The sequence below is a fragment of the Pygoscelis adeliae genome, unplaced genomic scaffold, assembly GCF_000699105.1.
Source record: "Pygoscelis adeliae isolate BGI_AS28 unplaced genomic scaffold, ASM69910v1 Scaffold349, whole genome shotgun sequence".
NCBI lineage: Eukaryota > Metazoa > Chordata > Aves > Sphenisciformes > Spheniscidae > Pygoscelis > Pygoscelis adeliae.
The window spans coordinates 1278105-1298024 of record NW_008825608.1 but is presented as its reverse complement, the minus strand read 5'-3'; the positions used below and the strand labels follow the sequence as shown (position 1 = coordinate 1298024).

General features: G+C 42.3%; 1 protein-coding gene across 1 annotated transcript in view; it reads left to right on the top strand.

Moving 5' to 3' along the window:
• Positions 1-342: 342 nt before the first annotated feature.
• Positions 343-19920, top strand: part of FGD3 (FYVE, RhoGEF and PH domain containing 3) — a 50395-nt gene continuing 30817 nt past the window's right edge. Inside the window, exons 1-6 of the mRNA XM_009332578.1 lie at positions 343-367; positions 5877-6045; positions 7187-7784; positions 15579-15668; positions 16869-17005; positions 18735-18891. Of these exons, the coding sequence (XP_009330853.1) occupies positions 343-367; positions 5877-6045; positions 7187-7784; positions 15579-15668; positions 16869-17005; positions 18735-18891 (1176 nt within the window). The remainder of the gene's footprint in view (positions 368-5876; positions 6046-7186; positions 7785-15578; positions 15669-16868; positions 17006-18734; positions 18892-19920) is intronic.

Genomic DNA, 19920 nt, shown 5'->3' with positions numbered 1-19920 from the left:
AGTCAGCTAGTTTGACATGATTATTAAGGCTGGATATATCGCTTGTAATAACTTGTGAGTGAATGGCTCACCCGTCTTCTACCCCTCTCCCTTTCCTCAGGAACTTGGATGACTGATACGCTTCTAGAAGTAGCACAAATTTTCTTCAGGATTAATAGAACAAAATAAATACTGACTTTTTCCCCCCCACCCTCAGGTTGCCCTTGTTCTCCTTTTCAAATCAAATGTCACATTGACTCAAATCCGGCGTTGGAAGCATGCGGGGAACTGCAGCACATCAGCCCGGCGCAATGTATCCATCAAACTGGAAGGAAGCCCAAAACCAAAACTCCACTGGCCAAAATGCATCCTCTGCAGAAACCCCAAGGCAAGTGGCTTTGTCCTTCTAGCAATTGTACAAGCTTCTATCACACGTGAAGTGTAATATTTTTAAATGAATTGTTTTAATTTTAGTTCACAGCAAAATAGTTATTTTTATGTTCTAAGGTTCAGTACAGCCGGTAGGGTTTTATTACCTTCATTTTTTCCAACGTTAGATAACCTCTTAGGGAAGCCTTCAAGAAGAAATTGATTCAGGCATAACAGATACTTGTCGATTTACATTTCTCGTACTGTTGTTATACCACATGCAGCTGTGAAGTGTAAGTTTAACTTTGCAATATTGTTTTCATTCTCATTAATTTTTTTTAAAAAAGTATTTAGGTAAGAATAGCTTATTGTTTAAACCTGGTCTGTTTTCTATTTATTGTAAGAACTATGCATAGCAACAGGAAATGCTTAAATGGAATGAATGTATTTTAAAAATGAGAAGGAGGTAAACCAGTCACATGCAGGGGTAGCATGTGGGCTGTGGTAATTCCACAGACCTGCCAGACTCATAGTAAAATAGGTGGCAGTCCCAAAGTATGGTAGAAGAGAAGCCGGGAAGAAGCATGTTCCAGCTGGTCTCCAGGCAGGTCTTCTGGTCTCCCCAGGCTTTTCTTCCCTAAAACTTCTGAATGCTAAAAAAAGACTGCAGTAAATTTCTTTAAAGAGGATAAATTGTTTTCATGTTTCGCCATCAGTGAAATGACGTGTGGTCTCTCTTTGTAATGTCAATTTGTCAAGTGCCTCCACTGCCACCACCCTCTGCTTTGTAGAATTGGTTAAAATACTGTATATAATGAGTGCATGCCTTAAGGTAATTGCAGATGCAGAAAGCTTATAGTTTGAGAAGCGTTTGGAACAAAGGATGGTGAGCCCGAAGAAGATACTAAGTTCATAAACCGAATTTCTTTTAAGAAGCCTCTCCATGTGATAGACGGTCATTGTCATGTGAGAAAAAGAGAAAAGGTATTTTGGTCACCATTAGGGTGTGTTGTACAAGCTGATATAGCCTGCTTTTTATATGTAAGTATTTCAGAAAAGTTGGAGGGAGCCTACTTAGCTTGATTCAAATCATGCTTAAAAGTTACCCAAGTAGATTAGTATAATCTGTTTCCATCACTGAGATAGGTACTGCTGCTTCTTTCTGCTGCTCACACGCATCCAAGCTCTCTCTCCCATTACAGCCATAAGCTTCGAACCAAAGAAGTCAGTGCATCTTACTGGCTGGTTAATGCTCTGAAAAGGATGGAAATTTGTTAATGAGGTGAAATTAACACCCAAAGGTAAAATGCTTTCTTGACTAGTTACTCTTGCTAATGCTTTTTTTTGACAGAACTCAGTTTCTTGGGCTTCTTGATGTCACTGTAAAAGTAGTCCAAGAAGAAACAGGAGTCCCAGTGAAAATTCCCATGAGAGACTGTTGTGTAGTACCCAATACTCGAAAATCTGACCAGCTAATGTCTCAGACTGAGCCAGGTTAGCCAAAGCTACAAATTGGCGTTACAAGTCTTGGTCATGGATGTGCCAGTCATCTTCCTGAAAGACACTTCTTTGTCATAAATTTTAAATAAAGATTTTATTATTTCACTTCACTTCTTTATAATAAAACTACTTTTTTAAAAGTATCTGCAATTAGCTTACATATGACAGTAGAGAACAATGCGTACAATACTTTGCAAGGAAGGGAAGATGGTACAATTTTTTTCTCTTCACTTTTATTGACTTTGTAAATTTGAAATGGCTTTTCTCCCTTGTATAGTTTATTGGTCTCCTGTTACTGTATGGGTCATATACCCAGTAAAGAAAGGAAAACACTTCATGCCTCTCCAGGAAAATGAAATCGTCAAAATTTAAAAAAAAAAAGTTGTTTTTATTAAATTGACTGTATTGAAGTTGACCTTTTTCCTGTAAACCATACTTGCTTCCTCTTGGTGGCCATGTCCAAAACCAGCAGTTGTGACAGTGTGGTGCATTTCCTTGCAGCAGACATAAATCTTTCCTCAGTTTTTTGTTGGTATTTTTATGCAAGAACCTTTCTTCCCAGGGCTTTCTCCCTAGAGCTACATGGATGCCTCATTAAGGCCTGTTCCTTATTGATTTGTTGGGTGGGATGTGCTGGCATCACCACCTGAGACCCTAGGAGCAGCTCTCTACTCCCACCCAAGGCTGTGCTGTTGGGTCATTTATTCTTTTTTTGAGTGTATTCCCTTCCCAGGGGATAGCCCTTCATAATCTGCTTCATCATGTGTATTTTTTTAGGTCTCTTCTTCTCAAGGGACCTTAACTGAAGTAAGTAAATCTGCAAGTGCGACTCACACCACTTGAGTTTCTCTTTATTAGGTCCTCCCAGCTTGCCCAGTGAGTCGTGACAGACCCACCACGGCTGGGATGACTGGTGGGAATGCCTCCATCAAGTCGCTAATAAATGCGTGTTGACTGTTTCCATATTACTGTAGAGGAGGCACTTGTGAGAGAGAAATTCATGGGCTGGGGGGGCTGAAGTAATGCTGAGATGCTCATTTTGCAGTGAGGGAAGGGTCCTTATTCCCTGCTGTTTTACACACCCAGGGCCAAGCCTGGGCTGTACCTTCTCCCACATATTTAACCTTGTCTTTCCCTTTTCTAATTCTCTCCTGCTTCTCGTTATTTCACTTGTTCCTTCTGCAACAAAGATTTTGTGTCTTCATTTCTGCCTCCTCCAAATAGCCGTGGGCTGCTATGTAAAACCTTCAGGAGGAGGAGGAGGACTGGGGAAATACCATTCCAGCGCATGGCTTCAGGCACCACCTGGAACATGCTCTACAATACTAAAATCTCCTCCGTGCAGCTGAGTTGCTTTCTCTCCTCCACCAGTTTACCTGTCTGTGCGCAGGATGGGCACTGGAAGCTACATCCAAGGCGGTGCTGCTTTGTGGCTGGGACCCGGAGTGAGAAAATAGCAGCGTTGGTTTCTGCGTGGGCCAGGACTCGTGGAAGGTGGCTTCAGAGCGTGAGCAGGAGATTTGCTTGGGCTCCCACTTTGGGTCCTGGATCCCTACCTAAAAGCAGCACCTACTTTTTTCCCAGGGCTGACTGTTCATTTAGTACTTATGATGATAGCGCACATACCGATGAGCTCCTCTAGCGTTGTTTGTTCTTAGCGTGCAGATCTTTCATTCACTCTTTCGTAGAAGTCTAAAATGGTTTTGAGTTTAAAAGTCTGTGTTGCGATATGTAACACCCCTTCCTTGTAAATTCTGAATGTAGGAGCTTTGTGTCAGCTCTGGAGCTGGACGGGGCTCTGAGCAACCCGATCTAGTTGAAGATGTCCCTGCTCATTGCAGGGGGGTTGGACTAGATGACCTTTAGAGGTGTCTTCCAACCCAAACCATTCTATGATTCTGTGATCTTGTGTGCTTTAAATTTTGCTTCCTAAGTAGTGCTCGATAAGGTCAGCAGCTTTGCCTCCGTGCTGATGTCTCCATTTCTCAAAATTATTTCAGTAAATAAAAATTCAGAATTAACAGAAGTGTTTTCCTCCTTCCTTTTTGTCCAGTGCAGAGTGTGTTGTCCCAGGTGATTCAGGTGGAGTCCACTAACAGGAAAGCCATAAAATGTTTACATGGACAGCAGTGACACCCATTGCTATGAGTGTAAATGCTTTGGCAGTGAACTTCAGCTTTCGAGTGTTGTGGACTAGTCTGAAACTATGAAGGGCCTGATAGGGGATGTGGGGTAGGTTCTTGCCTGTCTGCCTGCTGCATTTGCACCTTCTGTAAAGAGCCTAGAGCTTGCCTTTTCTGTCTAGATGAGCCAGATGGTTGTGCGGATTCTTTTTTTTTAGGTTGTTTTGTTCTGTTTTTACAAGGAGAAATGTGGCCGGGCACTCACTGATCATGTGGTGTGCAAGTGAGAACCTGGTGAACAAAACACAGAGCTCCACCATCCCATTTTATATGCCAGATGATTTTCTTTTCCTGCTTACTTTTATTCCTGTGTAAGATAGGTTTTGTGGTGGCGTTTCCAAAATTGACCTATAACACCTTTATTTTAAGACAGGAATTCCAGATGTTTTTGGAGACTGGGCAAATCAGTCCTTTTATAGGAGGTGTCCCATCGAAGCTCAAATCCTTAGAAGATTTGAATTTATTCTTTGGTGCTGAAATAAACTCAGTAATGTGGATAGTTTAAAATCTGACGTATACTCGGAGCTCAAAAATTCTTTAACAGTCCTTCGTCACTGACCTCAGACAACAACCGTCCATAGCTGGGGCAGGGAGGACGTCTGGGCTGATGCAGACCTTAAAACAGATGCAGAGCCTTCTGCAGGGTAGGGACAACAGGAATTGGCTTTCTGGGTGCATATGCCTCCGTTTAGCCTCCTAAAGAAAGTAACCCTGAAATTACATTCAGAACAGTTGCTAATTAAAGCTCCATTACAGTGTTAATCACATTATGTTGATGTGCCATATGGATCATTTAAAAATTGGAAATGTTTGAAAGAAATTGTTCTTGAAAATGTTGTTTAATAAAACGGGTATCTAGAGTTTCCTCATTTGATGTATTAACTCTTTGGATAGCCTAGACCAGAGGGGATACTTGGCAGCGCCACTCCAAGGAGCGTGTGCTTTGGGAGTAATTGTGCAGTCGGTTTTCTTACCTTCTAGTGTCAGGGCTGCCTGTGCGAGGTTGATTTCACTGTATGAAACTATAACAGCATGTGAACCTGTTGCTGGGTTACTGCTTGCGTAATTCCAAAACCATTTACTCTGCAATCAATATAAGGTCTGAATAAATTTTTTAAAATTACATTACATTTAAATTATATTACATTTTTAAAAAATACTGTATTAAACTTTGTACCTTCGCCTCCTAGCGAATCCTTAAGCAGAATGTATATGTTCTTACAACGTGTGCTTTATTTATATCGTATATAACTCAATGTAGAACCAAAAGAGGAAGGAAATTTATGAAGACTACACCACAGAAGAGATGGGGGAGGGAGAATGAAAGGAAGAAAAGCTATTATGTCTGTGGCGTTTTTGACCAAGCAAACACAAGGCACTGAAATCTATGGTGGGATTGTTTTTTGGTGGTTTGTTTCGGGTTGGGTTTTGGGTTTTTTTTTTTCTTTTTTCCCAGTGTAAGAGAGTCAACAGAGTGCCTGAGTTTTGAAAAGTCATGGGAGGGGAAACTCATTAGTGTGATTGAGATGGTGAGCACATTTGCAAAAACGAAGTGTGAGCTGTGCATCCTGTTTGGTAACAAGGAAGCGGTAAAGTTCTGCGACGGTTTGTTAACACGTCTGATACGGCTGTAGAAATAAGAAATAGAAGCCCGTCGTATTTCTTTAGCGTACAGCGGTCTGCTTTGGTGTAAGAAATACTTCGGGACTGCACCTGTGCACTTCGTAAAGGCTGGTGAAAGAATGGATACTCCTCGTTCTGCATTGAGCACTTGGATTTTGTTCCCAGTTTAGGCTAAAGAAGATGGAGATTTATCCTCCCATTTTTTCCCCTCTCTTTTATTAGTACCTCCTAAGCCTGTCCATCTCAAACCTGGGCAGGAAAGAATTCCTCCTGCACCTTCTCGGCCTTTGCCAGCTGATCCCAAGTCGTCGAGGAGCTTAGCGCCTGGAGAGGAAGAAATACCAATATCGGCAGGAGTCAACACGCTCATTGAGAAATTTGAAAGTATTAGGTAAATATGGCTTTGTGAGATCTGCTCTAATCTCCCTGTTCTGCATTTTTTAACTTAGAATATAACAATAGAAAATATTAATTGTAATTGTCACGTAGAAAGTCCTCTTGGGATGATTTCTAGTGGAAGTGCGAAACCTGAGTGACTACGCAATGATTTACTGATTTTTTTTTTTTTATAAAAGCATGTATTCCAACAACTTTTAGTTTGTAACATACAGCTGTTCTTAAGGAGCTTAAGACTGCTGAATTTGGTAAGTGTTCCACAGGAAACAAGTAGCCCAGAGTCTGCTTTCAGTAAGTTGACTGGATATCGGTATTGGTTTTTGCATTATAGGAACTTGATTATTGTGAAATAAAATAATTGAATTTTCCATCTCAGATTCAATAAACGTCAGACATATTGTTAGCTTGCTTCTTGGAGGCAGGGGAGAGTTAAATCACAACGTACTGTGAAACAACGTCAGGTAGAACAGCGTTTCCTCTGAAACTTTATATATGAGACACATTAAATAGGATAAAATATATGTATTTTGCTGTACCTTGTTTTACGAACACATGAAAATTCTCTCTGAAGACCAAATTTGCCTGATGAAGCTAAGTGATTTTTTTCATAAAGAGGGAGATGGAGACAGAGACACTGTACTGTGCCTTGGAGTGTATTATCACCTGGGGGAATCTGGTAAGGTGTCTTTCGATAAGAAAAAGTAGTGCCTTCTTGTGTTTCAAAAACATCCTCTCTCTGGCAGAAAATACCTTGCCCCAAAGGCTTTGTTCTGTTGAAGAACGTGAGTTCCTGTTTAAACGAACCCACAACCAAATGCTTCTTCTAAAGATGATTCCTTCCTCACCAAACCTTCAAACCAGACTTCTTCAGGGCAACGTGGGGAGTATTAAAGGTCCGGGATTCTAGTGGTGCCGTTCCAGTAAAACTTATGGCTAGGGGTGGTGTGTTTTTTATCAGAAATTGCTGGGTGAATATTATTACAGCAATGTGCACGCACTTGCCTCCTAGGATTGGCAGGGGTGTGCAAGAAGTACAACTTGAATCAAATGATAATCAGGCCCTCTCTCCTTTGGGGCACTCTTGAAACCTCTGAGTGTTAATATGAATGACTGTGGTGCTTTCTCCTCACCTGCAGGCAACCTGTACATATTCTTCAAAGAAACCAGCTAAATTTAGCTCTTAAGATGGAACCTGGCCTGGACTCATCCAAACAGCCGAGCTCGTGTGACTGTGACGTGGTAGCTTCCAGCGGCTCTTCCACAAATGAAAAAAGTGAACCAGATGAAAATGAGCCAGACGTACCGTGCAGTGCAGATCTTTCTAACACAGACATAATGAAAATTAAAGAGCTAAGCATAGGCGATAACAAAAGCCATGAAGACTGTACTGCTGTGACTGTGAGCAAAGAGCCCTCTGGAGAGCTTGGCAACAAAGACTCAACCGCAGAACTGAACGGTAACGGTAAAATTCCCAACAGAGACAGTGGCATCGACAGCCCTTCTTGTAGCGTGGCAGGGGAAACTTTCCCTAGCGAAGAAGGTGCAGAGCAAAAGAAGGCCAGCGTGGCTGGGAACCCGGGGGAGATGGAACCTGACAAAAAGGGCACCAAACCTTCCTCTGTGGAGCAGAAGAGAGACTCCACGCAGGATGAAGACAGTGACATTGATGAAGGAAGCAGTGAGGAACAAGAGACAGCAGAAGTGCCAAAGTTAGAGTATTTGGATGTAAACAAGGTAAGGTAGTTTGTTCATTACTATTAAGTGCTGTGAAACCAGTTCCTGCCTCTGGCCAGAGAGCCCTTGCATCACTTTCATACATTGTTTGGGGTTTTTTGTTTGGTTGGTTTTACGTCAAAGGATCATGACAGTCATTATAATTTCCTGCTTGATGCAGGTCATAACTTGTTCCTGACCTAGATAGTATCTTTTAGAAAGGTTCCCAGTCTTGATTTAAAAGGTTTCATATAAAAGAATCCATCGTAGCCAGAGGTAAGTGGTTAAAATTCAAGTGCTTTTGTAGGTGAAGACTCACACCTTGTGTTCCTTGTTTGGATCTGTCTAGGTTCAGCTTCTAGCTGTTAGGTCATGTTGTTTTCAGTGAGGCTCCGTGATATGCAGGGGCTAATTGGATAGTGCATCTTGCAGGGTCAGGGCCTTGCATCCTAGAAGGACATGCTGGATGGAAATCTCTTCTAACAGTAATTTTTTTTTGTTGTTTTTACACAAAGCCCGTGCTTCTATTGGTGCGACTACTTTTGAGTGCAAAGAAGTTGTTTTGAGGGTAGTTATATCAAATTACTCTTCAGGAAACTGTAGCTAGAAGAGATTTTCCTTGAATCCCGAGTAATGTAGTCCAGGCTGTTGTGTATTTGCTGCAGCTGTATAAGATTAATGACAGATTCCTTTGATTATCTGTTTATCTGGACAGTTATTTTTAGAAATAGTGATGATAGAATGGGTTAGATTTTTCCAGAAAAAGAAAACAGAAGATGCTTTGAGCAAAATGTCTGCATAGTATTCCACTTTTTGTTTGGTGGGGTTTTTTGTTTGTGTTTGGGGGTGTTTCGGGTTTTTTTCTTTTTTCCCCCTCAGCCATCATGACAGTAAAGTTAATATACTGGATTTTTGGTTTTTTTAAAGAATATGATGAGCACTAGCAACTAATGAACCGTAGCTGGTGAACTGTAGCGTTCACACCTCTGTGCAAATCGGGTGGTTCTGTTGAAATCGCCAAATCTGTCCTGACTTGTGTATGTCAAGAGCTTGTCCCTTGGGAAATGTGGCAGTTAAAACTCATTCAGTAGCTTCTGGGTCAAATCAGCCAGTGACTATTGAAGAGTGATGAAAATTGCATGCGGGTATGTGGTGTGCAAGAAGTTCTGTCTCTCAGAGCTGACGAGTAACAGTTTCAGAGTACAACTAATGCTCCGTGGTGTCCCCTTTTTTTCCAAGAATAGAAGACAGCCTGATGAGGCAAACATACCAACAGGAAGGTATGAAAAAGCCCCAGACTTTCTCTCGCGAGTGCATTGCTTTATGCTGCCGTTCTTCCTGCTGCTTTATCTCAAGCTCAGCCTGGTGTGACTGGACTCACCTTCCATTCACGCCGTTCAGACACTGCCTTTGTAGCCTGGGACTCTCCAGGACTTCATTGCTGTGCTGCTGCTTCCGCAGATTCGGTGAATGTCAAACCTGCCAGGTGCGAGAGCAAGGTTAAGTCAGAGGGAAGTGGAAAGGACCCGGCAGACTAGGGAGCAGTGAGGGCTGCAGGAACCAGGTCTGTTTGGCCAAACCCAACTGCTTTCTATAGATGGGGAAGATGTGACCTCCTTCTCCTCTCTGCCAGTCTGCAGCCCCACCTGGCAGCTGCTGTGGATTCAGGAGGACAAACCCGTCGGCCTGTCCCACCTCCTTGAGAGCCAGGGAGGACACCCTTGCCTTGGCACTGCGTACATGGGGCATGACTGCCTGGGCGTGGAAGGCTGTGGTGCAGATTGCCTTGGGCTTGCGCAGGAGTAAATCCAGGGCAATATGAGTTAGGGGATCCAGCAGGACTGCAGGGTCTGTACTGCCCAGGGAGACCTCTGTCTTTTATCTTGTATGCAAGAATTTAATCAGCAGGAAACATCTTAGTGATGGAGACTCCAATTAACATCTATCTATTAGCATCTATTAACACAACATCTAATGCATCCATTGACATCTGATACCTCTTCAGTAGTCTGCGGGTGAAAGCTTGTTTACATCTCAGATGTGCAGCATCACCATCACGGTGCAAGGCTTCTCGCCTGCTGCTGTTGGTTTTCCCTCGTGTGTGTGTTTATACATACGCACGCATACTGTGAAATACTTCAGATATTTTATATTCATAATATATATGTATGTGCATGTTTGCAACTGAAATATTATTTAAAAGATTGTTTATTAGTTGCAACATGCCAGCAAGAAAATAATACATTAAATTAAAAAATCTTTAATCTGGTAATTATATTTACTGTCTGGACTAGGAATGTAGTATCAAACCAACTGCGGCAAACCCAGGCAGAAGACTTTACCCTATCGGTAAGAAGTGCTTTGCTGACAAATACCAATGTTTTGTAAGACATCAGAGTTTTGATGGCTGTTTTTTAAGTCTTGTTCCTTAGGTTAAGTATCCATATAGTATGAAATAATGCTGATAAAACACAGAGTTATGAGGTCATACTTCTCTAGCATGCTTGGTGAATTTATAAAAGAGAGAGATCTCTAGAGGAAGGTTTTTTGGGGGTTTTTTTCTTGTGCCGCTCTTCTTCCGGAAGTGCATTTGTGTGATGCGCTTTAGGTTCTCCCTTGGATTTTGTGTTGATTTCACCTTCAAAAAGGCGTTTTTGGCACTGACCAAGCCACACTAAGTTAGCTTGGTTTTGCAGCCACGTGGAGGGGGAAGGCTGAGAGATTTGCTGCCTCTTCTTGTAGTGTAAGGATTGTGCCCTCTTCTGGGGACGAGGCGCGTGAAGCCAGTTTGTCTGTTAGGTGTCTGCATCATCCTCCCAGCCTCCCCTTTGATTCGCTTGCAGATCTGGGGCGCTGTGGACTAAGGGTTAGGGTGAAGGGCCACGGCTTCCAGCGAGGAGAGCCAGCACGATTTGAAGTTGACTTGTTCAGTGGTTATTCTTAGGCTGGAAGTTCACACCACCCTTAACAAAACTAGTAATTTTCCGGAAAACAAGGTACCTGCCCTGCTGGAAGGAAGAGAGGAGAGTTCAGTCGGCAGCAGCTGTTGGGATGAGAGCTGGGGAGACCCCAGCTCCTCCAGAGAGCTTTGTCTCGGGAGCCAGCATCTTTTTCCTGCTTCCCCCTTCCTACCCCTAGTACCAGGCTTTGCAGCTGCACGACAGAGGTAACCAGCACTCTCATTAAATATGCAAGTTTCCAGAAAGCTTTGTTATAGTTGGAGGAGGATGCATAAGAAGTACAGCTGCAGAATGATTTAATGACGGCTCAGTAACTCCTAGGATATCAAGTTAAGTGAAGCTCATGAATAAACATAAGTAGGAAAAAAAAAAATCAGATTTGCTTTTTTCTTCTCTAATTTTCTGCTTCAGATATCTCTCCATCCACCACCCGAGCTTTCACACATCCCGTGGCTGGTGAAGTAACGTTGCCTGATATGACTCGTATTGTTTTATGTAGTCTAGGTTTAGCTCTGCAGTGTGATGTGGCTTCCTTTGGGAGTCTGCAGCACAGTCTAACAGGTCTCACTATTAGCACACAATTATTGGAAAATGTTTTTAAGTCTCAGGAGTGACTTACTGGGATTTCCAGTTATCTTTTATCAAAATGAAAATGAACAAGGAGAGCTTATTAGTTTTGATAATGTCCCAGAAAATGTCGGGAGCTCCAAGAACTGAGGCATGTTAGCCTTGATGGTTACAAAAAAAAGAAATGACATAAAAGTGAGACCGAGGGGCTGTCATGCTCTGTAGTCAAATACCCAAGGCTTTTGCCGACTGCCTGGGAGCAGTGGAGTAATGCTTCTGAGACGGCTAACACTGCTTCATATCTTTTTATTTAGATATTTTTCACTAAGAGTAATATGTGCTTGTTAGTAATCACCAAAAAATGTCTTTCTCCATCTGTCCTGCTTCCTGCTGGGTAAAATAGTAATAATGAAGTCCCACGTGGGCCTCATACAGTCACTGACACACACTTGCATTCTGCCTGTACATAGCTGGAATTTCACTTCTGATTTCATTGTACAGTTTCTGTTGGAAAATTTGGCCTGCAGTCCTGCAAGTCAGACCTTTGGGTAAGATTATCTCCATGTATATTCTGAAAAAAAATTGCATAGGTCAATGTTTTAGTCATAATGCTGCTTAAGAAATATGAGGTATGTTCTCATAATTATTTTTTTTCTAAATACCCTAAGGAAAATGAGATCTCAATGCAACAAAGAAGAAGTCCAAGCATAGGATAACTTTTCCATATTGTTTTCAGCATTTTTGAGTAGGAAGTTGTCTGTAATCTTTCTGGGACTTTCTGCGTTCTTTGTAGGGGTGACTGGTGGGGTTTTAAAGCATAACCGTATGTGATTTTAACCTAAGCTGTATCCCAGCAGCTTTCTTAGCCAGGTTCACTGAAAACCTCTTGCAATAGAGATGCTAACTGGATATGGTTGCGCCCAACCGATTCTATGAAAAACAGTTGCTGCAGGGTATTGCCCAAGTTTTCTCATACCAAGCCTTTGGGTTTTACTTTAAATTTTCATTTCAAATTTGCTTTTCGTGATAGGCAGGTCAGTCTTTGCATCCATGAATCCGTGGCCCAGGCGTGCTCGGCGGGCGCCCAGCCGGGTCGGTGGGTGGGGCTGCAGGAAGCAGCGATGCACTTGTGGGCACTTAGTTGCACAAATCAGCTCAGCGTGTGCCATTCCCCAGCTTGTATCTGGGATTGGGGTATTTGAGGCGCAAATATATTCCCACCACAGGTGTGAATCTGACCTTTATGAGAAGCTGGTTCTGTTTGTTTTCAGGCTGGCGCTTCCTTTTTCTTTAAAATGTTTTATGGACAGTTACGGCTGGAAATGAATTTTTGAACCTTCTGCAAAGAAGTGAAAGAGCATCGTGTGACTGCTGCTTCGAGCACCGGAGTGAGCTTCCTGTGTCGTGAAGTCAACACCTACCGCTTCCCTTTTCTCGTCTTTCTTGTCACCCCGCCAGCTAAGCTGTTTTAACAAGACTCTGCCGTAGACGTACGGTTGTGATGTATGGCTGCGGAGGACAGTCACAACGTGCCCTGGCCGCGCCAAGCAGACAGGCAGCAAGCGCATTGGGCAAAGCAGGAGTGAAATGTATTTACAAGAATCGAACAGCCTAAAATCTGTGTAGGGTGGAAGACTACGAGTATTTTACATTTCTGTGTCATTTATGTGCCTCGTAAATGGCACGTTGTTTTTCCAGGGCTTCGTTAGTAAGGTTAAATGTGCTTCACTGGTGTGACTTAAAGACTTAAATAAGACTGTTACGTAAGGAATATAATCCACATTTAAGTTTTTCAAATTTGTTTTACTTTTCCTTTAGAAACATAGACCATGAAATATCTCATTCATAGTGGACTGAATTACGGCTCAGGCTTTGTTAAAGCTGTCCTGCCGTGGCACAAAACAAGGTTAGAAAAATGGGACTGCCTCACATTTAATTAATTTACTATTTCATTTAAGATGTTATGTCCACTGAAAGGCAAATATGTTGCAAGTTAGTCCAAAAAACATGCCTCTCTGCCACTAGCAGAGACAGCAACTGAAGATAGAGTCGCTCTTTAAAACTGAGCTCAAGCTGAGAGTCTGTTCAGCCGTTGTTTGGTATTTAAGCAGATGTCAGCAAGTTTTTTGGAAATATAAACTGAGTTGCAGATGGTGAAGGTCAGGAGGTTAAAAAGTGCCTGCGCTATGTAAAGATTTACTTCTGAGAACAAATGTACTTGGTTGGAAATAATTATTTTTCAAATTCTGAATTCAAACAAATCAAAGGATGCTCTTGGCGGCTGGCGTGCCGGCCTGATTACGTCACTGCCTTCCATTCAGGCGCTCTTCTGCGCCCAGCAAAACTGGCAAATAAGTTCTTTCTCAGTGAGAGCTCCTCATAGTTACTGGAATTCGAATGGCCAGCAATGCATTTCATTATAAGCTGTAATACGTTGTATTTGCTTGTAACAAGTTCAAAGCTTTGTTGTGCTGTGACTTTTCTTTCTTTCCCCCTAAATATTAATATATATCACATGAATGAATGGAGCAGGATGTTGTGTAGCGTATTAGAGTAGCTTTAAAGAGTGTTTGAGTTTGCTTGAAATAATTTGAGTAGCAGGGTAGGCAGGGTATGTGTCAAAGCTTTATTCATGGTGTGGTTGCCCCTCTCCATGTTTGTGCCTAGAAAGAGAGGGATTGCTTTGGAGGAAGACTGGTGCTGTTTCGAATCCAGAAAAGCTATTCGCCTTCCTTCAATTAATACTTATGTCACAGAACTGTGGGTACTTCATGCTAAGTGGTACCTCATTTCACGTAGGATAACCGTGGGTCTGGTTTGTTTGAATTCACGGCTAGCTTTGAAAAGTCTTTGAGGTCTTTCAGTTGTATTGCAGTTTGCCTAAATGTGTGTGGGGGGGTATTTACATTTTTCTCGTCAACTTTGTTTAGAAACAAAGCAAGATGATGTTGAAGGAGCTTAAAGAGAACATTTAATTGACATTTTCTAACAATATGATGGTGGCCAGCGGGGTTATGTCTAGAAATGCCTGCCACAAATGCTAGTGAGTGCGCAGAGATAGGCATTTGGAATAGAAAACGCTGCTGCTGGTGAGGGGCCCAGGTGCTTCCTGAACTGGAAACAGCCCTGCGTGTTTAATAGAATTCAGCTGGACTTTTACTCCATGGATTTGTATGGTCCTTTTGTGAACCTGCGTGAAGGTTTACTGTCTGCAGTGACATGTTGTTCGAGGAAGCGGCTCTTGGTCTTGAAGCAGCACCTCAGTAATTTTAATTTATGTTCTTTAGTTTTCCCATGGAAGAAATAGTGAATGATTGAACCCAGTTGATGCTCTCTGTTCCGTTAATCATTTATACATCTCTCTTACCTTCCTTGCAGTTGTCTTTTCTTTCCAGATCCAGCCCGGTAAAATTTCCCTACTTTGATCATCCTTGCTGCCCCTTTTGGGTGTTCATATTCCTGAACACAAACCAGCCAGCTCTCAGTTCTGGACCCTAGTTTTGGTTTGGTTATATGTAAGCATGGCATTTGAAGTCTAGACCCTTAAAGAGGTATCTAGAGTTTGTCAGAAAGCTAAAGCCTGTATCCTAATAATTCAAGTATTTTTAAGCACTTAGAGGGCGAAGAGTCTATGTAGCTTTTGGCTAAACTGTGATTAAAGTCAGTGCTTCATAACTGCATTCAAGTTTTTTAATTAGCCCTTTCTCATTTTGTTTTTTTAAATGAGCTTAATGAAATACTTCACTGAGTGACTTGGGTTACATTGCTGAAAATTCTTTCCAGGGAATTGGCCGGTGTTAAAAGCTGCACAAAAATCTTAGAAATATGCCATAGAGAGTAGTGCTGCGCTGGCCAGGGAGAGAATTCTGCGGCCAAACAGGTCTGGTTTCTAGTTTTCTTTTTAGTCACAGGACCTGAATCCAAAAAGGGGAACAGTTGATTTAGAGTCTAGTGCCTTAGTTACCAAAGAGACTAGACACATTTCCAGATTTGGAGGATGTTTCTGGTTCTTTACAGAAAACCGTAATGAACTAAAGTGATATCCTGACCAGCCATTGACTGCATCACTAATTGCTCTTTCAGCAAATAGCTTTAAAAATGTCTCTGGAGCAAACTGATCCTTTTGTGAGGGATGCGGAGCAGATTCTGAAATGTGTTAACCTCCTTCACTTCAAGCTTCTCTACTGGCAGGGAATTTGGCCCACTGAGAAAATGGAAAAGAGAACAGTTGATGAAACTTAGGTTTGTAGGTGCAGATGGATTGTGTTATTTGTAACTTTTTTTTCAGTGTACAGAGCCCCAAAAGCTATTCAACATCGCAAATGAACTGCTCCATACAGAAGAAGCATATGTTAAAAGACTCCATCTGTTGGACCAGGTAATTCAATTTTGAATAAACTCTGCTTTCTTTTCTGTGAGCAGCAATGATGTCTCCTGTTCATCCCGTAACCTATAGCCCAACAGTGTGAAAACGCTGTTTGTAGGTGGGAGATGGAGTTTGCTTGCCAGACTGCGTGCCGTGGGTCCCAGAGGTGAGCTTTTGGCACGTGGGTTCCCTGAGCTGGAACCTGAGGATTAGGATGTCGGAAAGAGGAATGGGAAAGCAGCAGCCCAAGATACAGACACCATCAGCATTCGGTTCCTCCCTGCGCGTACATGGAGGGGAAATCACGGGGACGCTGAAGGCACTGAGAAATGATGAAATCCGTGATTGCTCTGTAATGTGCAGGAGGCTTGAGTTTTACTAAAATCACATGGGTCAGCCCCGTGCTCACAGTGAATTATTTTTTATTTTACCCACTGTGTTTCCTAATTGCTGTCCATCATGTTTACACTTGGGGATAAAGTAAAACTGGTGTGATGCATCTGAACTTTCTTCCACATAAACACAGGTGAGCCTACACGGTTCAGGCATTTCTATAATTATCTCAAAGAAAAAAAAAAAAAAGAGAATGTGCAGGAAAGAAGTAAAAATGAGGATGAGTCACACTGCTAACCAAGTGCTTTTTACAATTGAGTTAAAAAAAAAAAAATTGTCACCTTGCTAGAAATCTTGTTAGAAGCTGTAACTTGCAGAGGTCCTAGGACCTCTGTGGAAGACTTTCCAGTGTTTGCTTTGGATCAGTAGAGACTGTTTCAAGACCTTAGAAATCTAGGGAGTGTCTTTCCCTTTTGTTCAGTACAGTGTAATTTTTCCCACAGAGAAACAAAATAATCATATGGTTTATTTTGCTTCACGTAAATAGGAGTAAGTGCTTTTCAGGGACTGGTTGTTCTTTGGAACTTGCACTCCCAAATACAAGATGTCTGATCTTCTCAGTAGTTTCACTCTTTTTTGACTTACCCCTCGCATTTTTCTAATTTACATCCATGGCCCATAGTCATAAATCTAACCCTCATTGACAGTGGGCTTACATTTTGTGAACCTCCCGAAAGACCCCAAGAACTGACTACCAGAAGTCAAAAATTGTAGCTCTGTTCTAAGGCAGTCAGCTTTGTAATATTGCAATCTATAGCCAGTGTGTCTAGGATAGTTTTTTGTAAATATATATTGGTACTGTCTTGTTGTTTCATGCAGGTTTTTTGCACTAAGTTGTCAGAAGCAGGTATTTCATCTGAAGTGATAACGGGCATCTTTTCAAATATTTCTTCCATCTATTGTTTCCATGGACAATTTCTTCTTCCTGAGCTCAAAACAAGAATTACACAAGAATGGTGGGTAACTGTCATTACAATTATTTTAAAACTATGTTTCCAAGAAACTATAGCAACCATAAGGCCTAGTCTAATTCCAGAGTTTTTAGTTGTTTAATGCAGTAGTTCACTTGTTACTTAACACATTGGTATGGAGTCTCTTAAGCATTTCTGAACACAGGAATAGACCTGAGCACTCAAAATTTCTAGAGTACATTGTGAGACTTTTTTTCAGTCCCAGGTATTGCCAGAGCTGTTTTCCGTACTGTATTTCCACTCTCCTATTATTGCAGCACTATGAAATTGCAGTACTAGGAAGGAAGGAAATTGCTTATTTTGGCCCCACTGTGACGTATTAAAAAAACGCAGTTACTTCCCGAAGAAGGAAAATGCATCATCATGTTACAGTCTAGACTTTGCGTGCCATGTTGGAGACTTCATTAGAAACATCCATTTTATATTTTCTTTAATGAATTTTGTTATGGTTATATAAAATTTAATTTGATGTTAAAATTGGCATTATAGCAGCAAACCAATGGAAAATCTGGACAGATAAGATAGATGACTTTATATCTATAAATCCGCTTATGTCTGTTATGTAACCACCTCGGTGGTTGAGTACCACAGCATTGCACAGGTTTTTACCCCAGAATTTGTCTTCCTTCTGTTCTAGGAGATAATAAATACTATTGCTTGCAATGTATATGCACTTTCTTTAAGAAAATAGATGTGGGTTGGTTGTTTTTTTTTTTCAGTCAATGAGTAATAATGGTCGAATACCAATTAAAATTTGGCAACTGTAGTAAGTTGTAGATGATGCAGAAATGCAGCGCTAGGTAGAAAGGTTAATTGTAAGGCAGATCTGGGAAACTTGATTTGAGATGACACTCTGGCTGCAAAGAGTGTCGTGCAGCGGAAGGTGCAGATAGTGCTGACACTGCACCTTCCCAAGTACCCTGAATGATGAAGACAAGACCAGAGTTCACATCTGTCTTGGCTGAGTCCAGTCTTCAAATAGTTCATCAATGACCAGGAGGAATAAATGAGTCTCGGCACCTTTGCACCTGACTTGCGTTTACAGGCACAGCTGTAATAAAAGGGGAGGAAAACTGGAGAGTCTGGAAGTCAGAAGAGGACAGAAGCTTGTTAAACGGCTGAAGGGGGTCTAGTGCAGTCAGACTGCAAGTCGCGAGTTCAGCGGGAAAGAAAAGCTGGGGGAAAAATGGCTGGCGCTCTGCCTGGCCATAAATTTGGAAGAGACGAAGATGTGTGGCTACCGCTGCTGCCAGCCTGGGGGGGTCTCTAGGCGGACGTGTGTCCGGCCCCCTGGGACTATGCAGCTGAACTGAGCGATCTCCTTGCATTAAAACCTCTTCAGATGTTTGGCTATGGTGGAAAAGATGATTTTTAAAACGTAAAAGTTTCCCACAAGATTTTGTGCTGGACAGCAGAGGTATATAGATGTTTGTTTAACAACGTGTAGTCAGTTTGAATCTGATCTTCACTTAAGAGAGTGACGGTGGGGGCAGAAATACCACCCTTTGTACGTCTAGATTAAAGTTTAAGGTTTCATCTAGGGTACTGTGTAGATTACTTTAAACTAAACTTAGCCTGAAATATCTTGATTGCATATGTGTGTCAGTGCTTGTGCACGTGGGAGACAACTGTGAAAGTCTTACAGTTGTGTTTTCTCTCTGAAGGTAGTATTGATCTCCAGAGATTTCGGTACTTACCTGTCTCTTTCCCATAGGAATGTCAACCCACGGCTAGGAGATATCCTACAGAAACTTGCTCCTTTTCTGAAGATGTATGGAGAATATGTAAAGAACTTTGACAGGGCAATGGACATGGTGAACACATGTATGCAGAGGTCTTCTCCGTTCAAAGATGTTGTTCAGAACATACAGGTATGTTGTTAATTGGCATAATATGGTGTGGAGATCCTCATTTATTTGTGTGAGTTTATTTTTTTTCCAGTGCATGACACACAGTGTTTAGCTACAAGATAATACTGCTCTAATACTAAAAATACACAATTTTAGTGGCAGTCCTTTCTGTTTTGCTGCGTGACAGAGATTTTTTACATAGGTAGCTTCTTCTCCGTTCACGTATTTAAGAGGAGTATCAGAAGTCACAGAATGAAACTTCGCCATTGGCCATTCTGACTGTCAACATGTCCATTTACAAACTTTTTTATTGCTCTTCCTCATTACTGATTTTAATTGCTTTTTAATAAATACGTTTTCATTCTGAGGTGGGTGTACTTGAGTTTGGGCATGTCACTGGCAGCATCGGCTGTGGGTCTGATTTTTCTGAGGCTCACAAAGTGGCACGCAGCTCTCGGGGACCACAGCTCTGCAGGAGGATGCTTAGCATGGATTTTCATGTGTTTTCTCTTAATTATACAAAAAGCTGCGTGGGGAGGGGGGAGAGCTCTGCTTATGCTGGCGTAGCTGTAAAACCTCTCTCCCTCCCTCAGGCCCTGGGCCAGCTGAAGGGATGCAGCAGGCTCCGGCACGCTTGGAAGCATCCCTCCGCCGGTGCTGGGAAGGCAGATACCGTCCTTTGGGAGGGGAGGGCTGGCAGGGAGCGGGTTAAGCTGAGGAGGGAGCACAGCTGCCTGCCCTAAATGGGAGGATTGTGGCTGGGCCAGCTGTCGGGAATCAAGTAATCCCCCAGCAAGCCGGGAGAGGAGAGGCCCTGCGCGGAGGGTCAGGGCTGCCGGCCGGTGACTCAGACAGAAGCTTGGAGAAGGAGGAACTGGGGAAGGTCCTCTCCTACCAGGCTCTCACTGCACGTGGCCTTTTCTTAACCTTTTTCTGTCTGAGCCCAGCCTGCTCTCACCGAGGTTCTGTGCAGCAAGCTCTGTGGAAAAAAAAAAAAAGCGCGCAGGCATTTTGCTGTCTTCAGTTTGTGCCAAGCCGCTGACATCGCTT